The sequence below is a fragment of the Coturnix japonica genome, chromosome 3 (assembly GCF_001577835.2).
Source record: "Coturnix japonica isolate 7356 chromosome 3, Coturnix japonica 2.1, whole genome shotgun sequence".
NCBI classification, from domain to species: Eukaryota; Metazoa; Chordata; class Aves; order Galliformes; family Phasianidae; genus Coturnix; species Coturnix japonica.
In genome coordinates, this window is record NC_029518.1 from 40,596,565 (window position 1) to 40,619,475 (window position 22,911).

The following is a 22,911-nucleotide window of genomic DNA, read 5'->3' on the forward strand; positions in this document are numbered from 1 at the left end:
ATATTTCATAAGCTATTTGCTCTTTACTGGCCAATTAATTATTATGTACCTCATTTCTTTTGTTTAGCTGTTAAATTAAAATAACATACTTAGTTTTCTGTGAGTTTGGGGCTATTTTATAATTTTCTAGGCTATTCCTAGGTGTGTATGTTACTGTAAGATAACACTGGCAGGTCACTAAAAGCATTTACTTCTGCCTCATACTTCACAACACCCCCCAAGGCATACGTTATCTCGCAGTACCACACATCTTGTTAAGCCTTACATTTTCTGCAGTTGATGGACAAGCTTACTGTCAGGGTCTTAGCAGAAATGCTACTTTTATATGTTTATAGCTTTGCCATTGTCTACAGTTCAGTGCTAAGATGCACATCAATTGTATATTGAATGTGTATAATAGAAAAGCACTTAGACCAAAGTCATGAAAGGGATTGGGTTATTACTAGTTTTCTTTGAAAAACCATACAATTGCAGATAGATTTTAAGTGCAGAGTTGCTAGTGTGCTGTGTTGGCCCAACAGCAACACCAAGACCACCACCAGTATTTCAAATTATTTTCTCACTGAGGAAATAATTTCAGTGTGGAAGACGCTAGTAAAACAAAATTTACAGAGACTGGCTGTAGGCTGATTTCTCAATTATCATTTGCAAAAATACACCAACTATTGGGAAGGCCTCACAAAAGAAACCAGGTGTTTCAATTACTTGGCATTTTATGTTTCTAATGCAAGATCTTAGATAAGTTGAATTAAATAAAAAGATCTTTTCAGTGAGGTTATCCAAATGGCTTAACTGAAGGCCATTCTTAAAATAGACCTAATGCCTAGCTTGCTATTCTGAGGCGTGAGATACTGCTAAGAATTATACATCTTAAATCCTTGTATACTGCTGCATGCACACATCCTTAGCCATCATTACATAAGAATAAAACCTTTAAGTGGATCCCATAGAAATGACGATATCATCAAAAATCAGGGAAACACTTTTTCTTTAGGTGAAGGTTTCTCAAAAAATAGCAAATGTGTGAGTTCTTCTTTGACTTGAAAGATCATAAAATCATAGAATCAGTCAGGTTGGAAAAGACCTTAAGATCATCGAGTGATCTTGGGTTCATGGGTTCAACCATGAACTAACCATACTACCTTAACAACCCTCCGCTAAATCCCCAAGCGCCACATCCAAATGGTTTTTAAACACATCCAGGGATGTTAACTCAGCCAACCTCCCCGAGGAGCCTATTCCAGTTCTTAACAGCCCTGTCTGTAAAGAAATTTTTCCTGATATCCAACCTAAACTTCCCATGGCACAACTTGAGGCCATTTCCCCTCGTCCTGTCACCTGTCACCAATGAGATAATTCCTTCATTACATCTGTTGTGATATTACTAGTCCAGGTGGCTTGTATTATATATACATAAAATCATGCTTTTGTATTATATAATATTATTTCCTTTTGGAATGTTGTGTGTTTTTTCATCAGGAAAAGGTGTTGTGTAATTCTGCTGTTGTGTGTATTGAGCAGATGGCTAGGTATTGAATTCAAGAATCCAGGACGCTGGACAAGCTAGTGGAAATAATTGTTAATTTTGACTTTCTGATCTTACCTTAAGAAGAAACAGGCACAAACCATATTTATGGAATTAGATAGTTACTCCTTGAGTGCCAGAATCCCTGAACAGAGGCTGTGTAAAATGAGGTAAACATAAGCATGGATTTAGTTTCTAAATTGTTCCTCAAGCATGAGATTAAACAAAATGTTGCTGGTGGAACTAGAGCTTTGAAGTTCTGGACCATTTTGAATTTGAAAAAAAAAATAACACATTTTGTTAATGGAAAATACAGATAATTTGAATTGTAAATGAAATTGTTTCCTTTTCCTTTAATATCTTTCAAGTTTCCATGAAATACAATTTTCTCATATTGCAGCTGAGAATCATGATGCACACTTGATTCTGCAGTGAAATCCTCCAACACTTATTACAACACATGGAAGCACATTAAAGGCTTTCTCCATTTGACAAACCTGATTTTTCCACTTTAGTACAAGCAATCAAGTGCTACTTCTTTTTGTTTTGCTGCTTATAGAAAAATTCTGACCTTTTGCGTATCCAACAATCTGATGGAAGTCAGAAGGAGCTTGTAGAGCACTGTTGTAGCACACAGCTGCAGTAAACATACTCCATAAAAGTAGCACAACATAAGAATCAAAACAAGGTTTACTAATGATCCTTATTTAATAAAAAGTTACAGTAATAGCCTCCGAATACTGCAATAAGACGACTGAGAGCTGTAGTGGTTTGGGGCCATCCATTATTGTTGAGATTATTGTTGAGTGTTTTTAATATGGTTTGAGGTAGTAACCTCTCTTTGTTTTCTGTGTGAGCTGGCAGGTTGCCTCTGAAGCAGAAGAACAAAAGTACAGTGGAGTCACATACTAACAGTGCCTATTTCCTTTTCATTTTGGCATTAAATTCCCAGAAGCAAAGAAAGTCAAATTTTTAGAGGAAATGAGCAAAAAAAAGACATTTCCCAACAGATTATAATTATTTCAAGGTAAATTGTATAATGCTATTTAACTGTGATCCATTTTTCTTATTTTTTCTTTGATTTATTCAAAAACTCAAAAGGCCAAAATATCATCATTAGTGACAGAACTGAACCACAGGCACGTATGTTCGAGTAGAGGAAATAGACACAGACTAATAATTTCCTCAGGCTAAGTTTTAGATAGAAAAAAAAAAAAAAAAGCAAAAGGTTCTCACTTTCTCCCTTCCCCCCTCCCCTCAATTAATTATCTCCTTTTTAGGATGCTACAGTACTTAGCATTGTCTGATTTGCATATAGCACCTTCAGCATGCCTCCTGAGGTGGGAAAGGTGAATGTCTTCAAACACATACCTTTTTGTTCCTACCCCGTGAGCACTCTAAAGTCATAGGTGGAAGGCTTCCAGGTGTGACTGCCCTCGAGCCCTTTGAGATTAGGAAAGGGAGGGAGTAATGATGTACCGTATGTTAGACAGTAGTATTATTCTTGTCAGTGTTGGTATGATAACATTGTTATTGTTGTTACAAGCATATTATTGCATTTATTATGTGATTATGAGGATGTTTTTCTAGTCAATAGCAATGTGAGAGGCTGCTTTCTGGTATGAATAAAAGGAAAGTGAAAATATTTGGAAAGAGGGAGAAGAAATGAAATTTCAATAACTTGCTTTATGACAGGGAGGCTTTAAAGGCATGGAAGAAAAGGGTTTTATTTATTTATTTATTTATTTATTTTAAAGAAAAGAAAAAGAGAAGAGCTTGGATTTTGTTTCAGGAGTGCTGTGAAGAGGACCAAGGTGTAAATGTAGCCAGAGAAATGAGGGGAAAAAAGAGTATAGATGGAATGCATTCAAAGAGTAATGAGGGAGGGTGGCCCAGAAGGAGGTGAATTACTGCAGTGGTATGTCTCAAATGAAAAATATCGAGATGTGTGCTCTGCTTGTCTAGTGAGTCTTGATGACACAGGGCTGTATGAACTGATATAGTAAATGTCAAAACCTGCAGTTAGGCCCTGATTCTGAGCAGCTATAAATTAATATAGCTCTGCTGGAGAAAATTTGTGCCATACCCCTTTTCATGATCTGGCCAGGTTAGCAAGCGGTTTCACATAGATAATCAGAACACAATATAATTATCACAGAAGGTGATTTTTTTCAATTTCATTGTTAAAAAGCAAACAATAAGCCCCACCAAATCTGTTTTGTAGAAATAGTAAATAAATGTCCTGCATGTTTATTCTAAAGAAATACATCATTTGCACTGCAGTCATTAATTCTGGCATTAAGCTGTGCCAGTTCAGAGTTCATCTTAAAAGCAGGCATGTCAGAAGGCTTCAGGATCTCCTAGTAGTACCTGGAAGGACTGAATCAAGCTTTCCTGACATGTCAAGAGACCTTTGCGCCTTCCAACACCTGTACTCAGGCACACTGTGATTTGTCATCTTGCAGTGGATCTTTTGAATCAAAACTGAGTTATGAATGCTTTTTAATCAAGCATAAAACATTTTTATGCTGAGATCTGTTCTACTTCCATGTTGAGCAAAAGTTACAGCTTGGAGTGGTCTGTCTGAAATAGAGCATGTGCAGATGCTTGTTTCCCTGAGTTCTAGGTCTTTGCTGACTGTGCCAAGAAAAGGCAGAACAGCAAGGGCTTCAGCTTAGAGTCATCTGATGTTTTGCCCAAGTTGTAGTCTTCTACTGTGTGTGGGTACCTACTACCCACACACAGTGTGAGTACCCACACTACTACCCACACTAGTACCCACACTACTACCCCTACTAGTAGTGGGGTTTATGACAGTTTTGTGTCCTAGGAGTGCACTGAACATCTGTACCTTTGTGTGTCAAGACAACCATCCAAGATTTTATGGTCTTTACTGGTAAATTACATAGATGTTCAGAGAGGAAAAAGCTGGAGAACCTTGCATCTATACTGAAAGTAACATGCCTTTCATTGAATCATAGAATTGCTTAGGTTGGAAAAGACCTTAAAAATTATCAAGTCCAACCGCAGGCTAACCATACTACCCTAACTCTAACAACCCTCCACTAGATCATGTCGCTGAGCACCACATCCAGATGGTTTTTAAACATGTCCAGGGATGGTGACTCAACCACCTGCCTGGGGACCCTATTCCAGAGCTTAATGGTGCCTTGTTACATGACTTCATACTTGTTTAAGCCAGACAGAAGGTTATTCATATAGAACCTATATTCTGTATTCTGAATATGGAATTTCTATAGCAAAAATGTTTATTGTGTGGCTCATCAAAAGGATGCAGAGACAGGTGCCAAACTAGATTTGCTTCCCTGTAAACCAACTAACATCCTGAGCTCATTTTTCAAGGGTCATTTTTGGTAGTTTGGATTTTTGATCCAAAAAAGTCTATGATCAACAAACCACAAAAGGATCTGTTTGAAAGGTCAGACAAGAAGTCACAGTATTGACTAGGTATATACACCGTGAACACCATTAGCACAAACTGTGTAGCTATTACAAAACTTTCCTTTTTTCACAAGAAAATAACTTGAAACCACGTAACTAGCCTTTGCACTGAAAACAAGGCATATAAATTGAAGGATCCTTAACAGTGCTCTGGGTTGTAACAAGGGACTCCTGGCATGAACCAACCCAGCTATCATTGATTTTTGATCAGCAAGCTGTGTTTCTTGAGAAGCTACCTGCTTTTCTTCCTTGACAGATGAACCGTGATGTTTTCATCATTATCCCAATGCTTTCTCCAGCAGTGTTTACAGAACATTTTGCACAGATGATGCCCCATTCAGAAGAACCAGATCTGAAGGTTTTCAACATTTGCTTCAATTTCTTTCTTGCTTCTTTTCTAAACAGCTTTTTACTTTTAGTTTTCAGATACCTTTGCATTGCAGAGCTTGATTCTAAATCTATCCTCTGGGGCTTGGAGATGATGATGGTGTAAATTTGCTACATCTAACATTAGACTGAGGCTTATCTCCAGGTTTTCACCTGTTTTTGCAGTTTGCCCAAAGATTCTCTATGTCATTCGGCGTCATTATTCCAGCCTAGAAATATCTCTAATTAGAATAATCTAATGCGGATGGTTTTCATAGTATTCATGTTCTGTGTTTGTACAGCGTTGTGCACATCCATGGTCAGTTTTTGAAATGAGTCTTGAAAGGAGCGTGGGTTGAATTTGCTGTTTGCAGTTTCAGTTTCTCTCAGACTTTTTTCCCTAGAAGCAGAATAGAGGCTTAAGGTCGCCCTCCTTCCTCCCCTCCACCCACCCCCTAAAAAAATAATTTCTCTCACAGACAGATCCTCACACTGTGCTTAATCTGGTTATGATGAGGAAATGCACTCTCACTGGAGCCTTGTGCAGAAGCGAGGTGTTCCTTTACAAGAGAGATTTGTTCATTATTTTCTGTTCTGCCTGGCACGTGTGCTGTGTTGACTGTATAGTTGTAAAAGGGAAACAATACACATTGGAGGTAATGTGAAGCCAGTAAAATACTTAAAGCAACACCGTAGTTATCTGAGATATATTATTTATGCTCTTTTATTTCCTAGATTGTCATATTTATGTTCTCTTTATGGAGCTTCAGCTGTTGCCAAATTTGAGAGAAATAAGATGCAACGTCCTTGAAGCAAGGAGTGCCCCTTGCTCCTCTTTATGAGTTTCAGTGCAGCTGAATACCGTTTCTTCTTTATGAGACTGTCATGTCAGGACTAGTTTTGCATGTATCAGCTGTTACTAACCTGGACTGGATCTTAGCTGTTGACTGATTTCTTCAGAATCTTTTTCAATCTCAAAAGCTTAACAAAGCTTGTCTGCATTGATTCCTGTTTCACTGCTGCCATCTTCTGGAAAAATGTCAGTATAGCTAGGTGATTTTTTTATTATTATTCATTTTTTTATATTATTATTATGATTATTATTATCTAGATTAAACCTGACAGTCAGGAGGTGAACGAATACATACATCTTCTGGGTGGCTGCAGGAACATGGTAGCATGGAATAAGATCAGGAATGTGATGCTGGGGTTACATAGAGATTTTAAGAAAGAATTCAGGGACAGGTGGGACCTGATTTCTGTTGTAATTCGGTGTGAATTAGGCACCAGATAATTGCTTCTCTCATCAACTTCCTAACCTTCATATTCAGGAGCTCGTTCCAAGAACCACGCTAATGAATCCATCAGAATTCCAGGTCTGTTTGCACGTATCAGTGTGCAGCTGGATGCTCAAATTTGCAGGGTATGTATGCATAGCAGCAGTATTATCATAGGGAATTAGGTTTGTCTTACTGTGCGAGGGTGTATTAATTGAGTTCCAAAGCTGCTACAGGCAGAGCTAAAGCCACAAGCAGTAAAATTCCTTCTTTGTGACATTTGTTGTGAACAGATATATGCATTCGGCAATAACATCTTTTCCAGACTTTAAATGATTTTAATGGAGTCTCCAACCACCTTTTTTTCAAAAAAAAAAAAAAAAAAGTCAATTTTTGACATCATGCTTATAGCATGCTACATCTTCTGCACGATATATGCATTATAGAATGTTTTGACTTTCTAAAAGTATCTCAAGATAAGTGTAATTTTCCCCATTGCTGTCCCTGCAGTATGACAAACTGGAAGCCTGGCTCTCTCTTCAGCTCATGGGAGCTCTCCCACAGGTGAGGTGAATATAAGGAAGGGGAGCATCTTGCTGTGTTCATCATCCTGCTGTAGACATCTGCCTGCTTTTACGTTTATTTGGCTTCCTTTTCCAGAGGTAGCTTGGTCAGCATCAGTCTGGGCTTCTCTTCCAAGTGCTCCAGGGTACAGGATTGTTCTGCTCACAGTAAAAGCTGTGCATTTCTTCTGAAAGGAGTGCCTGGGCTCCTCTCAGCTTCCTACTTCTGTTCTATCCTTTGCAGCCCACAGGGAACTGGGCATTTCAGACAGGAGCTGGGTGAAGAAAGTTGCCTATCCGCATCAATCAGTAAATGGGAAATTCAGAGAGGTCTGAGCGGCTATCCCTAGGTTAATGTAGTCTGGTGCACAGCAAGCTCCAGAAAGGTCTGCAGACACCATCTCACCATCACTCGCTACAGAGTCTCTGCATGTGCATGCTGCCATCTAGACCTGAGGCAATGAGCCTGTGGGTTGCTTTGGAGAGTCAGGAAGAGAGGCTTTCACTTTTAGATTCAAAAGAAAAGCACTGTAATCTCTAAGACATCTTGATGCAGGCCTACACTTATAGCTTTTAATGTTTATAGAAAATTGCTTCTTATAATATTGATGGTAAATTGCCTTTCAATTGCAAAAGCTACACAGAAACTGCAGCTATATGTTTGATACCACGTTTTGACAGATTGTCATGCACCTCACAAAGGTTTAATTCCAGATGAAATATGAATAGTAAGAGAGTGTACTTTATTGTAAGGAAAAAGACCAAAATTACTCTGTGAGCACTACCATGCTTTTCAGTTGTATTATATCTATTAAAACAGGTGTCATTAAAAATGGCTTTTTCTACCATGGCATTTATCTTCATTGTAGTATTTGCAGGTTTTCGGTAACTGACAACTGGCAAAGCCACAAATCCTAAGTGCATGTAGCTGCTGCAGATGGTAAATATTCCAATTTAAAAGGTTATTGCTTGTAAGCACAAAACGTATCAAAAGACAGGGCATGTGCCTGGTGGTCTCACACTCAGTGCTGGATATAGAAGTGCCAGAGGCAAAGTCAGTCCAGTATCTAAAATGTGTGGTTCACAGCGGTGGCACAGCAAGGAGTGTGACGTTTGGTTGTGTGGTTTTTGTTTAGTTGGTGTTTGTAGTTGTTTTTTAAGGGTTGACTGACTTTAGATGGAAATAAGTAATAGAGTGCACTGTTTCAAAGTAAAAAAAGCTTTGTAGTTGTTTCCGGAGATTTGAACTCCAGCCAAGAATCAGTTTGCTTTCTTATTCAAAATAAGAGTATATACAAGGGATGCTCTGGAACTAATGCCTCCTATTTTATTATGTTGGCTGCAACATCAGAGGTGGATGTTGGTGGTAGGACAGTAGAGGTTGAACCTTCCCACCAATATCCCATTACATATTGTTGCAGTATGAGAGACAGCAGCAGAGGGGCAGCCTGACAAAATGCCATCTGACATGGAAGTGCAGATGAAGCAAAGGTGTGAAACTGAATTCCTCCATGTGAAATAAATGGCACCCACTGACATTAATTAACACTTGCTGAATGTTGATGGAAACCAACTAAGGGATGTGGGCACAATGAGGTTGTGGGTAGTGCATTTCAGCAGAGGCGAAAGCGACGGCAGATCGACTCCTCTGGTGCAGATGGAATGCAGGCTGTTGTTCATTGCTGGTGAAATGCATAGCTAATGGTGGTGATTGTGTTGAAGTGTTTTGTTTTTTTTTTAGCTGAGAATTTGCTCTATCAAATAGTATTGTTGTGCCCGTTTGTTTCTGTTTGTAGTTTCCATGAAAATAAACAGGAGACATTTATTTTGGAGAAACCCATGTATGTCTGGTAAAACCTTTTCCAGCCAAACATGATGTCAGTATTCATTTTTTACAGAACCACAGGCTGAATTTTGACTGTATGGAAACAGGGTGTGGTTCTTTCAAGTAGTGATCTGAGATTATTTGCAGAGTATCCAATGCTTAAAAATCGGAAATGTTCTCCCTAACAGTACTGCTTTGTGATCTTGAACCGGTCTTTTTGGAGTTTGTCCTCAGTGACATTCAGATTTTCATATCAGTTTAATTGACATCATCGCATTTTAAGGTTTTGTGACTGAGCGGTTTTATGAATTAGGCTCCAGTCACTATAGTAGAAGTAGTAGAGGTTTGTTGCTTCATAGAAGTAGGGTGAGGTTCACTTGCAGGTCCAAGGTGCTCCAATACTCTGAAATTCAAAGCCATACAAGTATCATAGAATGATATTTTTCTGCTTTGATGTATAATATATAAGCAAAAATGTGTTTGAATGTGAAGATGAATCTACCCAGTTCCCCTTATGTCAGATAATGCATTGCTTCCTTTGTATTCTTTTTAAAATATATTTGCACTTCTATTACAGTAGCCCTCCACATGCGTTTTCTGACAGCTCTTAAAATAGCACAGTTAACTGCTGTCACCTGTGGTTTATTTCACCTTTAGCCTGAATTGTGGTTATAACTTAGTGCTTCTCTGTTTTGTTTAGAGGTCTGGGGGGACTTCTTGATTTTAGAGAAAGGAGTGGGTGGAGGTTTTGAAGTTTTATTTCCTGAAATACACGTTTTCCTGGAAAAGCAAAGTAAAAGTTGTGATCCCTGCATTTTAAATGGAAGGTGATGGATCTGCGATTTTTCTTTGTTCATATGGTTATAGTTTTGAGAGAACTTTGCCTCTCTTGCATGCTAGTTTTACACTACGGTCAGGGTGTTGATCCTGCCTTCATTCAGTAGCTTTAATTTTCCCAGTTCTCATCTGTAGTGACTGTTCAAGACAACCAGCAATGAATGGGTGAATGAAGATCAAGAAAAAAAATGCAAAAGAACAGAGAAGAAAAAACAATTTGATAAGTCTGGTTGTCAGCATATTTGCTGTGACAATAGCATTGTCTCATCGCTGTCAGGTGGCAGAGTATTCGTGCCTCACTGGAACGTAGTCCGTGATCAGCAGAGTGTTGCTAGCAGTATTCAATAGGGACTGATAGGATACCTGTCACAATTCAACACCTGACTGTGACCCAGAATAGATTTCACTGATACAGTGCTGCAACATCACAAAGATTAGCCAAATATAATTAATAACAAAAGCCAGTCCCCAGAAAAGTGCCATGAGTATTACCTGGGGATGGGAAGAGTGATTTTTAAGGGCCATTAGAACACTGTAGCAGAGGTATTAGTTGGTCTTTCCTGGACTTGATTGTTTTGGCTAAACTGTTTGTCACACGCAGTCTGTACTCTGTTTAGTTAATAGTGGTAGATGTCAGAGGGAAAACTTGGCAGCCCAAGACTACATGAGTCTGGTAAGAAATCTGGGTGCATGCCTGAGTTCTCAGCATACACTGAAGCCTCTAACAGTGCACCCATAGGGATGCAGCTTAAGCCTCAGCTATGGCTACCACAGCAAATTTGCCTTTGTTTTGTGTAGACTCGAGAGGAGGTGAAAATGAGAAAGAAAAGGAGCCTTTAGTTGAGAAGTAACCTAAAAGTAGGGAGCCAAAACTTGAAGCTTTGTGTAGGGATTCAAGACTGGGTATTGAATTGAAGTTGGAAGGAATCTTATTTTAGCAGGAATACTTTGCAAGCATTATAAGGAGATATTATCAGTGCTAGAAATGAAAACTGAAACATATGCAGTAGGCAAGAAAATGAGAGTTGTGGTGCCTAATACAAAAGAAAGCGAATCTTTAAAAAAGGCAAAATCCTGTTTAAAAAAAAAAAAAAAAAACCTAAACAGCTCAGCATATAAATGACAAACTCCTTTTCCTCTAAAATAAGCGCTACATTCTGCTCTCCCTTCCAAACTTTAAACTTAATGAGTGGCTTGATTGGGAATAAGTGAGTCTATAATCTGTTTCATCATCCAATGTTCCTTTCAGCGCCAGTTGTGGCACCCTACACAGGTCACCTCTGTGGTGCAAATTCCCTTCACCTGAACAGAGTTTGGACCAATTCAGCCTTTTGTTTGAGTGATGATAGAGATGGGAGGATTTTCAAAACAGGATCTGTTGAGATTTTTAATACCTCCTGTTTTGAGGTAATTTGGATTCAGGGTTTCTGCTTGGGCCTATCTCATACATTTTTGCAGATATTCTGAAGCCCGTAATAGCATGCACACAGGTTATATTAATTTCCAGTGCCCAAATCCCTTAAGTGCTGTGGGAATTTTCCTGCTAATCCTCATTTTAATGCATAAGCCTAAAGGGAAGGTTTGGGACCTCTGGGATTTATTTTTTGTGCTAGTAGTTTTACAACTGAAGAATCTTTCAAGGTTAACAATAGTAAGTGCTAAATACGCTGCTCTTGAGCATTTTGTGGTATCAAAGTAACCTGACAGTTTTTAAGTAAATAAGGGGAATGAAAGTGTGATTGTTGTTAGTAACTGCACTACTTAGGGTAATTTTTAAACACATTCTAATATTAAATGTATGCAAAACTGTTAAATCCCGAGAGAACAACTTAGATCTTTTTATTTCCAAGGGCAAAATAACAGAGTTAATATTAATGCAGCCGCAAAATACAAGTTAAATGACAGCATTTTTGTGGTTGCTGTATTTCATTACTGAAAGTTTATTATATTTTTCATGTTTGAATGTAAAAAATGAATAGAGCTACCACAAACTGTTCTTTGTTGTAAATGACGTGTTTTCTTTATGATACATGCTTTGCCATAAAAAAGGAGCACTTAATGTGTTTCTGCTGGGAGATGCCTATTTATTCTGACAAACCTATCAGCCTCCAGGGTGTTCTTTTGCCACAGAACTGATTTTACATCTCATCCATTATCTAATCAGATGTGAAAAGAGTATCCCGGCTCAACAACAAAAAATAATCAAGCTTTGTCTCATCACAAGGGTGTGACAGGGTCACTCATGGGCTTACTTGCACGGCACGAAGTGGTTAGTGGAGAGTCCAGTTTATACACTTGTGCACACTTCCACTACAGCAAGCCTCTGAGGAAAATGCTGGTAAACACATCGATCTTGCTCTTGAAGAGTTTTTGTTTAAATGTAAGAATAGAAAGTGGCCTCTTTAGTGAGAAAATGCATTTCACATCCTTAAATAATACAGAATGTGATTATTGGGTTTTATTGTTGCAATAAATAGCAGCACTTCCTAAACTACATTGTGAGGCAGCTGAAATATCATTGCAATATATATTTGTCCCTTTTCTGTTTTGGTTTTGTTTTTTAATCTTTCTTCAATACATCCTCCTTATTAATATTTATGAAGTCTTTAAAACTGCAATTTTAGGATACTGGAGAGAATAGAGGAAGCTGAGGCATTCTGTGATCATGCAGTGATACCACTTTATACAAAACCCTTTCAGACAAATGTTTTCAGACAGACATATTCATAAGAAATAATTTCAGGAAGGAAAAAGAAAATAGGACGTACCCAAAGAAGTACATTTAAGCCTGGCCATAATTTCAGTTGCTCAGTGGTAACAAATCTTGGAGATATTAGATATTCAGAGAGAGTACATCTCTATATGCTTGGACAATGTTCAACAAAAAAACTTTTGAGTGCAAATTGTTGTAATTGCACGATACTGTATTATAATAGTGCAACCTTTCATATAGCGTGCCTTGCAGAGTTGCCTTCATTGTTACTGTTTGCTAAGAAGGAAATAGGAATTAAGAGATCGATGTCAGTTGGTGTAAAAGAAAACATTTTAAATCACTGACAAAGTAGTGAGTGAAGTGGCAAGAGAGCAAGTGATTTGATTCGATTCCTCTAGAAGGTAAAGCGTTCACTCCATTTCTTCACTCCAAATTTCCCTGGCTTTTTGAATAATAGACTCAACCCTTTCGGAATTGCACAATGCTGCTTTTCATAAAAGCATCATTTCGTTAGCATGACAATGAAATACAATTTTCAGTAGTTCTTAGAAAAGTGACAATAAGGCTTGAAAGACTTCAAAATGAAATTGGGAAAGATGGAAATTGTGTCAGACAAATGTTCCAGTGTCATGTTCTCTTGATATCCTTTATTCATTACAAGCGAATGCAGCTCTGTATCTAAAAATCAAGGCTGTTTTATCAGTCTTGCTTATAATACCAGTCAGAACAGCTTACTGCTGAGAGATCTTTCAGAGTCTAGACTGGCATCAAGACAGTGCGACTTTAAAACAGCAAAAGAGAAACTCATTTTACATTATTGACTTTTCCTCTTACCTGCAAGGACACAGAATTTAATGCAACAGTGATGAGTCAAAGATTTTGACACATGTCAAGACAGATATCTTCATTTAGAGTTTAAAAAAAGGCATTGAATGTGATACATATGAACCAGTTTGGGTAGGAGAGGCAGCTCAGACTGAGGGAGGAACAATTGTTTTATGCCTCTGCAAAAGAATGAACTCTTATGTAAAGAAAAATGTTACTGAAGGAAGGTGAAATCAGAACAGTTGCTAGAAATCTGACAAGGGTCTAGAGGGAGTCCCTTAAAATCCATGCTAAGTAATCTATCATTGCATTCTGACTGAGAACTTCTTAAACCAGTCTATAAAAATCCACATCAAGGGTATAATTTTCTAGAAAACCGTGTTCTATATAACTTATATAAAATGATCATCTTCTAGTAAATTCAGTTTTCCACAGAGAATGCATTTGACTCAGAAGTACAAATAGGCTGCTTCCATTAGCAAACACTATAAAGCAGAACTGCCTATTTCAGCCACCACCTTTCCTGTATAGGTTTCATTACAACAGAAACACACTCAGAAGCACCTAGTATGATTTTGTCCCTAAACCAACCGTGTAGCAAAATCTCATTTTTAGTAATGGCTTTTTTTTTTTTTTCAGCAAAGAAGTATATGATAATAATATGCCAAATTATCGTGTTAATGATCAGATTGTATCGTGAGATGCACAATTTGGAAGATTATGGGAATTTATATGGAATGACTGCTATATGACTCTTCATGCTTGTAATCTGCTGTCTGTATCCCTAACATGTTTTTATCACTTCTGTGTTTTGGTTTGTTTTCCAGTTTGTGTTCTGCCGTGAATGTAAAGAAGAATACCATGAAGAGGAATGCAGCTCTTTCCTCAGCACACAGGGAGCTGCGGCCCAAAAGGTAGAGATACCCACAACTCATTGCATCTTAATCATTCTCCTTTGCCCAGCAAGAGTGATATTTTGCTACGTTGATTCTAATTATAATCTTAAGCCAAAACAATTATGTTCATTATGAACTGCTCTGGCCATTGGGGTTGACTCTGTGGTGGATTTCAGTTTCTTTGACTGACAGAGTAGCTGAGTTGTCAGGGGCACACAGAGGTCTGCCATCAGTTGATAAAGAAAAGCCCTTTCCAGTGGGCTTCAGGGGCTGTCTCTATTTAATGGGAATACCTCTGAAAGGCTTTCTTTAGCCTTGCTGCCTTGCAGCTTGTATTCAGTGCACCAGCCAGGAAATCATGTGGGTTTTGACTGAATAACAGGGTTTTTATAGAGCTTGTGGAGAAAATGCTGTTGATAATTTATGTTTTAGCTTAGAGAAATAGAAAATGGATTGCCTAAGCTGTTAGGTGATAATTACTCTAGGCTGTTCCATAATGCTGTGCCTATTGTAGCTATAACCATGGACAGGAAATAGTTTTTCTCTCCTGGCATTTGTTTGAGATTGAACTGACTGAAGTTTCCCTGCTCTCCATGACTGATAAATCAGTGGATTAAAACAAAATGAACAGCAACAAGAAACAGGAGAGGTTCCCCTTAAATATCTAAATACCTCACTGCTTGATGGCCAGGCTGATCTTCTAGGATATAAAACACTGAAATTCAGGTGTCTGGCATGTATGATGTTAAGCAGTAAGGCTAACTGAGACCCCAGGCAGTTCAACACAGCAGATGCAAGATTGTAAGCAGGTGCTGACAGGGTGCGTGGCCAGCTCTCAGCTACGCATGTGCAGCTCCTGTTGGTACCTACAGGCAGGCTCTGTCTGAAGCTGGCATTTGGGCCTCTCACTCTTTGAATGCAGAGACTGAGACAGAGCTGGGAACCTGAAGGGAACCTTCCCCATCTGTTAACATGAGATGATTCATTTACTGTACTTAGGAGACAATGCAGGAGGCTATGACCCATGTGGAGGTGTTTCTCTTTAACTTTTCTTAGTGAAGCTCCTCTACTTTATAAAAAAGAATCAATGCTCATCAAGACAGAATCAAACAACCTGTGTCTTGGCACGTAGGACATGTCCCCAGTGCCCTGGAAATGGTGTATTATAGAAGACTCAAAGTCCATCTAGCCCAGATCCCCGTCTCTGACAGCTCTCAGTTACTGATGTCCAGAGAGGAGCGCGTGACTATAATAATGCTTCATTCTTGTGATTCAGGTATAGAATTTGGTATTTAGCAGCCAACAGCAAATTTCTATTCCATAAATTTTCGCAACTCTGTTTTTGAAGTCGTATGTACGCTTCTGGCATTCACATTGCTTTGTGACAAGGAGCAGCTTAGCTGTCCTCCACAAAGAATAAGCTTGTTTTCTTTGCAGCAGCCTTAGAAAAGCATTCCAGCTCCCATTCACATCTATGGAAAAACAAAACAGCTTCAGCAAAGACATTGGAAGATTCTTTAGTTAAAGTATCCAATAACTTGGTGAAGCAGAACAAAGCTCAAAGCCTTACCCAAATATTGTAGAGCTAGAAATTGAATACATTTCAACATGAATAGTGTGCCAATCTATTCATGCCAGGCTATAGTGTACCAAGCTATTTATGTCACAAGTCTTCCTTATAGTACTGAAATCCTTGAGCAGTCTTCTTGTCACTGCACAAAGTGCTTCACTAATTTTGAGTTACTGAAAACTAGAGCTTGTAAGATTTCCATGCTGGCAAAAGATAGAGCAATGCCAGGAAAATGTAGAAGACCGTAGGAAGAAGAGGTTTATTTTAAAGACTCACATATTGCCCTAGCTTCTCCTGATAATTGTGTGAGTGCTATATTCATCTGATCCCAAGTCTCACACAGGAACTATACCCAGTTAGATCTGTTAACTTAAAGAAATTGAATACTACTGATGTTCCAATGTAAAGTGAACATTTTAGCAGCTCATGAATGATTTCCAGCGCTCTTGAAAGAGCTGTTCCAAGAATAGTTAAATGGTGTCAGAATATCACTTTTAGCTGTGCAAATCTGTTCCCCGGTGCAGAGAAGACTACAGACTACTCAAAATTCATTCCGACTCTAATTTGTGTTTAAGACAATTGACTTAGATCAGATCGACTTGTTCTTAGAAAGTGAGATGCACTGATCAAACTCCTCCACAAGGTGGTGATGTGCTATTAAGGAAATGCTTTCACATGCTTCTAGCAAACTGCAGAGCTAGCTAAAGCAGTACCAGCCAAACTGCTGGTGAGATGCTCTTTTCATCTGAATTGCATAAGTAAAAAAATGTCTTGCATACATCACAAGTGTATGCATACAGAGCATTCACAAAGCCTAGGTGGAAAGAGGTGCATGTGGAACTGGTTCATCTGTTTCACTGAAATTGATTTAAATACTTATCCACCTGTATTTTCTGCCTTTGTCCTTTTTGTCCTCTTTGGGGCAGAATCCTGTGTATGAGAACATTTGAGAATTTGCTATAATTGTACTATTTTTCAGACTGTGATGACTTTGACCATATCTGTTTAGTTAGGAATGCTACATTTCCAGGGTGGCCTTTTGGGGCTTAAGTTCCTCTAGTTTGACTCTTCCCCTTTCTGATAGTCAGGATCCTTTCCACGTCATCTATTTTACAAGCAGATCTTTCTGCCACAATAGCTAGTAGTCAGATTTAAGGGTCAACCACACATGCAGTCACCAAATCATTCTCCTCTCTGTTTGTTATTTGGGACAGAAAAAGAAATCCAGCAATGGGAATGCAGAGAATAATCTAGCATTAAATACTGGTATGTTAAGGTCTTACATATCTATATGCAGATATTATGTGGTCTATTGGGATGGATAAAATGTCCTCTTTTCTACTGAATTTCCATTTTTAGCCCTGATCTCCTGCTGAAAACTCATCCTAAGAATGTTCTGATTATTTCCCATCTTAATGCATGTTACATAATTCTAGGGGAAAAAAAATATGTATCTGAGCCAACTTTGACTGACAAGCTTTTTTTAAAACCATTGCAGCTTCTTAGGGCTATTTGAAGATTAGGATGTGAGAAGTAATCATGTTTGATGGATTCAAAGGCAAAGTGTGTATGATGGAATCAATGATACCATAAAAGTGACTCCAGCCAGATTTAGGTTTAGAAATAACTGCATAGCACCTGCTATCTACACCACAAGACCAAGCTTCCTGGCTCCTTTTAACCTCACTCGTATACAGGGGAATCGAGCCATAAACCAGCTTCCTCTCTAAATCCACAACTTAAAATTAGCCTAGCTAAACTGGCACAAAAACTTTCTGAACAGTTTGATTTTTACCACTGACACTAGCACAACTGCTGTAAACCAAAGCCTAGATAAAACATCCCTGGTGGCCAATGTCTTAAAACTTGCCAAGTGGTCCCTTCTGCTCCAAGCTTAGCTATTAAAATCCTATCAAGTCATACGTACTCTTAGTCCAAGCCTGAAATGCCACTCAGCTAGTTCTAGCAGCCCCAGCCCTGCTAACTGTTTGAATTCCATCTACCTGGACTTGTGCAAGGCCTTTGACATGGTCTCCCACCACATCCTAATCTCTAAATTGAAGAGATAGGAATCCGAAGGCTGGACTATTAGGTGGATAAAGAATTGGTTGGATGGTCTTAGCCAGAGGGTTGCTGTCAGCAGTTATGTGGCCTGTCACAGGTGGTGACTCCCAGGGTCCATTATTAAAGGAAGGTTATAAACAAGAGGGAAATAAACTTTTTACACAGGTAGATAGCGATAGCTCAAGGGGGGATGGTTTTAAGCTAAAAGAAAAGAAATTTAGCTTAGACATTGAGGAGAAATTTTTTGCTCAGAGGATGGTGAGATGCTGGAACAGGCTGCCCAAAGAGGCTGTGGGTACCCCATCTCTGGAGGCATTCATGGACCCTGAACAGCCTGATCTGATGGATGGTAGCCCTGCCCACAGTAGAGGGGCTTAACATGGATAATCCTTAAGGTCTCCTCCAACCTAAGCCATTCTTAAGTCTATGGGTCTCAATGACGTGCATTCCAGACTGCTGAGCAAATTAGCCGATATAGTTGCCAGTCCATTTTCAATGATATTTGAAAAGCCGTGGCAGTCAGATGAGGCCCCTGGTGACTCAAAAAAAGGTAACATAGCACCCAATCTCAGAAGTGCCTTTAGTGGCTCTGTGCTAGCATGGGCATAGCTTGAAAACATACCCAGGTGCACTAACATCCAGGAATGCCTGTAACATCACCTAGCACTTTGCAGAAGTCTTTTGTGTTGTAGTTGCTGGAAGAGTTCCTGTCTCACTTGAGCCTGAAGTGAACCTCCCATCCTTTGTTCTGTCCCATTGCCTCCTGTGTGCAGATCTTTAAATTGCCAGTAGGTGGTATAAAATACACAGTGGTGTCTTGCTAGGTTTCCCTTCCCGATCACTGAACATCTGTCTGATCTCTTATGATGTTTTTGCTGTAGATTTCCAGCAAGCACAAAGAGTTGTGAAGGCTGGTCTCTAGATAGGTGGAAGTTTTCTGTAATTATGCAGAAAAACATATTGGTTCACTGTGAACAAGAGCTATTTCAGAATTTAATTCTAACGTGGAATTCACACAGGCAATCACAAAAAATCCTTAGCTGAATTATTGTAATGGTAAAATATTAAATATTAAGCTAATGCTTCATGAAAATCAGGTTTGATGCAATTTATTTCTTGCAATATTGTAAGTGAATGTGAGCACAGTAAGGCGGTGCATGGTGCTTTTCTGCAGTGGCAGTAGAAGCATAGAATCATAGGATGGCCTGGGTTGAAAAGGACCACAATGATCATTTAGTTTCAACCCACCTGGTATGTTGCCAACCAGGCTGCCCAGAGCCAAGAGTGATGGGGGTTCACTTTCACTCACGCAGGTTTTTGAGAGTGTGGCATGCTGGCTCTTGTTCATTGCTGGTGAAAAACGCATAGTTAATGGTAGTGACTATGTTGAAAAATAGTTTTTGTAGCTGAGAATTTGTTCTATCAAATAGTGTTGATGTGCTTTTTGTATCTGTTGTAATTTTGATGGAAATAAATAGGAAGCACTACTTGCAGAGCAACCTACATATTATTTTAAAGAAGTAGTAATTCTTTTTCTTTGAAAATTCAGTGAAGGGTGAAACAATCTAGCTAAACAATCCAAACTCCCTTAACCTTTTGCTTCAGCTCTCTGATCATCTTCATGGCCCTCCTCTGGGACTGCTCCAACAGTTACGCATCCTTCCTGTGCAGTGGGAGCCCAGGCCCAAATGCAGTACTCCAGATGAGGCCTCACAAAGGCAAAGCAGATGGGAACAATCCCCTCCCTCACCCAGCTTGCCACCCATCTGTTGATGCAGCCCAGGATACTGTTGGCCTCCTGGGCTGTGAAAGCACACTGATGGCTCGGCAGTTCTTTCCAGCAGGGCTACTGTCAAGGAGGTCTTCTCCCAGCCCCTGTACATATACACAAGCCTGAGATGACCCCGACCCTAGTGCAAAACCTTGTTGTTAGTTTTGTTGAATCTCATTAGGTTCACATGGGCCCATCTGTGTAAGCTTCTGAATTAATCTGAATTATTTCACTGCATTTTAGTGAAAGAAAAGGCTACTGGAGACATACTTCATACAAAATATCTTTCAATGAGTCACAGTATGAAATCTGGAACATCTATTATTAGACTATTGATTTTTTTTTTTTTCCCATCGGATAAATTTAAAAAGTTAAGTAATACATGGCTGTACCAAAATGATACATGTAGCTCAATGTCGTAAGTATCTGACACAATAGGAAAAGAAACTGAAGCTTGGATTCAGTAACTGGTATATTCCCAGTGTCAGGCACAGGATACTTACTCACAGATGACTCCTTAAAAGAACAAGAAAAATAACTGTAACCCAGTTATAAATGCCCTGTAAAATGGATCCCTATGTTAAAAGTAAAGATATAATGGAAGAAATCTGAGAGTAGGTCTTGGCTTACTGTCTAATGAGGAATAGATGGGAACTATATAGAAAGAATTTAGCTTTTGTATTTTGGGCCAGAGTAAAGCAAAAAGATGTGACAACCTGCTTTCGTTTAAGAGGTTGAGCTGACAGTCCATTGCAGCTGTGTTGCCACTTACAGGTAAAAACATATTCTTCCTTCCATTGGTGCACAACAGTGATACGAAAGTGACCTGTATTAGACTAGGTGTCTGCTTTAGGATGGTGATCATTTAGTGTCTACTAGCTGCTTGAGTTTTAAATTGAATACATCTTCTGATATGAACATCCCCAGTATGCAGTGTGAGAATCTTGATGTGCATTGTAACCAAACTGGAGCTCTCTAATTTTATTTAATGGAAATCTCTTTCATCTCACATCAGATACAATACCCCATTTGTAACATGGAACTTGGATTTTAGCTACTTGCTGCCTTCACACACCAGCAGTTTTTTGCAGTTAGGGTTCCTTAGGTATACCAAGCCAATTGGCTCACACAAAGCTGCTTCATTTGAGTGTAGCTGGACCTGAGTGTTACTGACACTCCTAATTTACTCAATTTTTTGTTTCAATGCTCCTCTAGCCTATCTGATGTCCTATTTAATATGCTGTTTTATCCTAGAAGTTAAATAAAAAACATCGCTAAACATGACAGGGGATTACTTTGTGCAATTGTGTTCATAGGACAGCCCAGTAGAAGCTGAGAAAACAAAAGAAATTGAAGTTAGGCTGTCACCAACCCCTGTAGATCAGATTTCTAAAGAGGAGTCTGCTTTTGCTTGGTGCTCTAACCCAAAATAATTATAGGCAGTGTTAATATAAATATTATGGAAGGAACAGAAGAAGTATTTCTGATGAAAAGCAAACTGCTTTGGATGTATTTTTTAAATAATGCATGGCCAACTCTTTTGCTCATCAGAGTGGAAATAATCAGCAACAACAAACAAGCAGTAGCCCAGAAACCACATTCACCAAAGCTGAGCACAACACAGTGTTTACAGCTTCATATTTATTTTGAACCACAGGCTTTCAGTTTTCAGATGTTGTCTGTGCTACGCAAATTAAGCATGGTTGTAAAAGAAGAATGCTTATGTAAGACAATCTAATATGGAGGCATCTGAATTTAACATTATGTATCTAAAGCTTCTGATGTTTTTGAACAAGTTGTGCCATATACGTTTTTGGTACTCTCTAGTTGCTGACTGACCACGTACTTCAGCTGCTTTACATAATTCTGCTGACAAGGTGGTGTGTGCCCCATTACCCGAATGAGCTGCTACATTAAAGCAGGATGCTTTTGTTTCTGTTTGAGCATGCTTTCTGTGTCTATAGTGCTCAATGTAGGTTAACTGCATGAAGAACTTTCCATGTACGTGTTCTCTTGCAATGTTGTGTGAGGCTCAGCAGTCTCTGTAGTCTTTTTATCCTTAGTTTTTCCAAAAGACTCAGCATAGGAACAGAACAGAAGTGAATCTTCATCCTTCAGTGTGACCCAGAGGTAGCAAGGTGAATTCTTTCTCCGTTTCACTAAGAGATATTGAAGAAGGGAGGCTGAAAAATGCTTGCAACAGCTCATCTGGAGCATCCTGTTATTTATGAGTGTTCGCTCCTTGTCATCATCAACAATTGGGAATCAAAAAAAAATCATAAAGTGGAATGGATGGAATCTAGCAGCTTTTCAGTATAGCTCTGATGAATACCCTATGATAACTGGGGAATTGGAGCATACTGCATTGTAAATGTAGCAAAGTCTCCCATCCCATGTGGTGCATGCCTGGAGTACTGCAGAGCTTCCTATCCAAGCCCAGGCATGTGCGAACCACCTCTGGCTGAAAGCTCTGGTCACCCTCCCATTGTCAAGGTGAGTTCTGCTAGCATAGGGTGAATGAAGGTGATACAAATAGGCATTACTAAATGGAAAACTGCCATATAATTTTTCCTTTATTATTTGAGGAGAAAATGAAGATAAATACACATGCCTGCAGTCACTGTATATGGAGCACTACATAAAGCACATTGAACATAAAGCACTATGAGGCTCATAGATATGGGAGGTATGGTTTCTTTAATGAATTAGAGAGACTCTATCAGTATACCATTTTTCTGCATTCGCTTCCTGCAGCAGGAAGTTTTTTACCTCAGCATTCAGCAGTACTGGGCACAAGAAGGATGTTTCAGCTCTAATGGGCTGGAAATAACATGCTGCTGAACCTATTTATGCTAGAGGTTTTGCAAAGGAAAACATTAATATAGTAATTCACTCTGCTGTTGTCATCAATTTGTTCTTTCTCAGTGAATTGTGTATGTGCAGTTTGCACTTGTTTATTTTAATTCTTTCTGAGCGTTCTGAAGTTTGTCTTTGCTTTTAGAACTAAGGTCAAATATGTTTATACAAATCCAATTAGCAATTTGGTGTGTGAAATTTTGCCTCAATGTCATTTGCTATTATGGCACAATAAAGTCACAGAGAAGTGAAAAAAATACAGTTCCAAGTACTGAATCACATCATTTGGATTTGGACTATTTGGGAAAAAAATTGAGCCACTGTGGAGCTCTTCTGAGTTGAATAGAAAAAGTAAAATTGC

General features: G+C 38.9%; 1 protein-coding gene across 1 annotated transcript in view; it reads left to right on the top strand.

Moving 5' to 3' along the window:
* PRKN (parkin RBR E3 ubiquitin protein ligase) overlaps positions 1-22,911 on the top strand; it is a 504,333-nt gene that overhangs the window by 473,303 nt on the left and 8,119 nt on the right. The window contains exon 9 of the mRNA XM_032443533.1: positions 14,221-14,307. Coding sequence (XP_032299424.1) covers positions 14,221-14,307 — 87 coding nt within the window. The remainder of the gene's footprint in view (positions 1-14,220; positions 14,308-22,911) is intronic.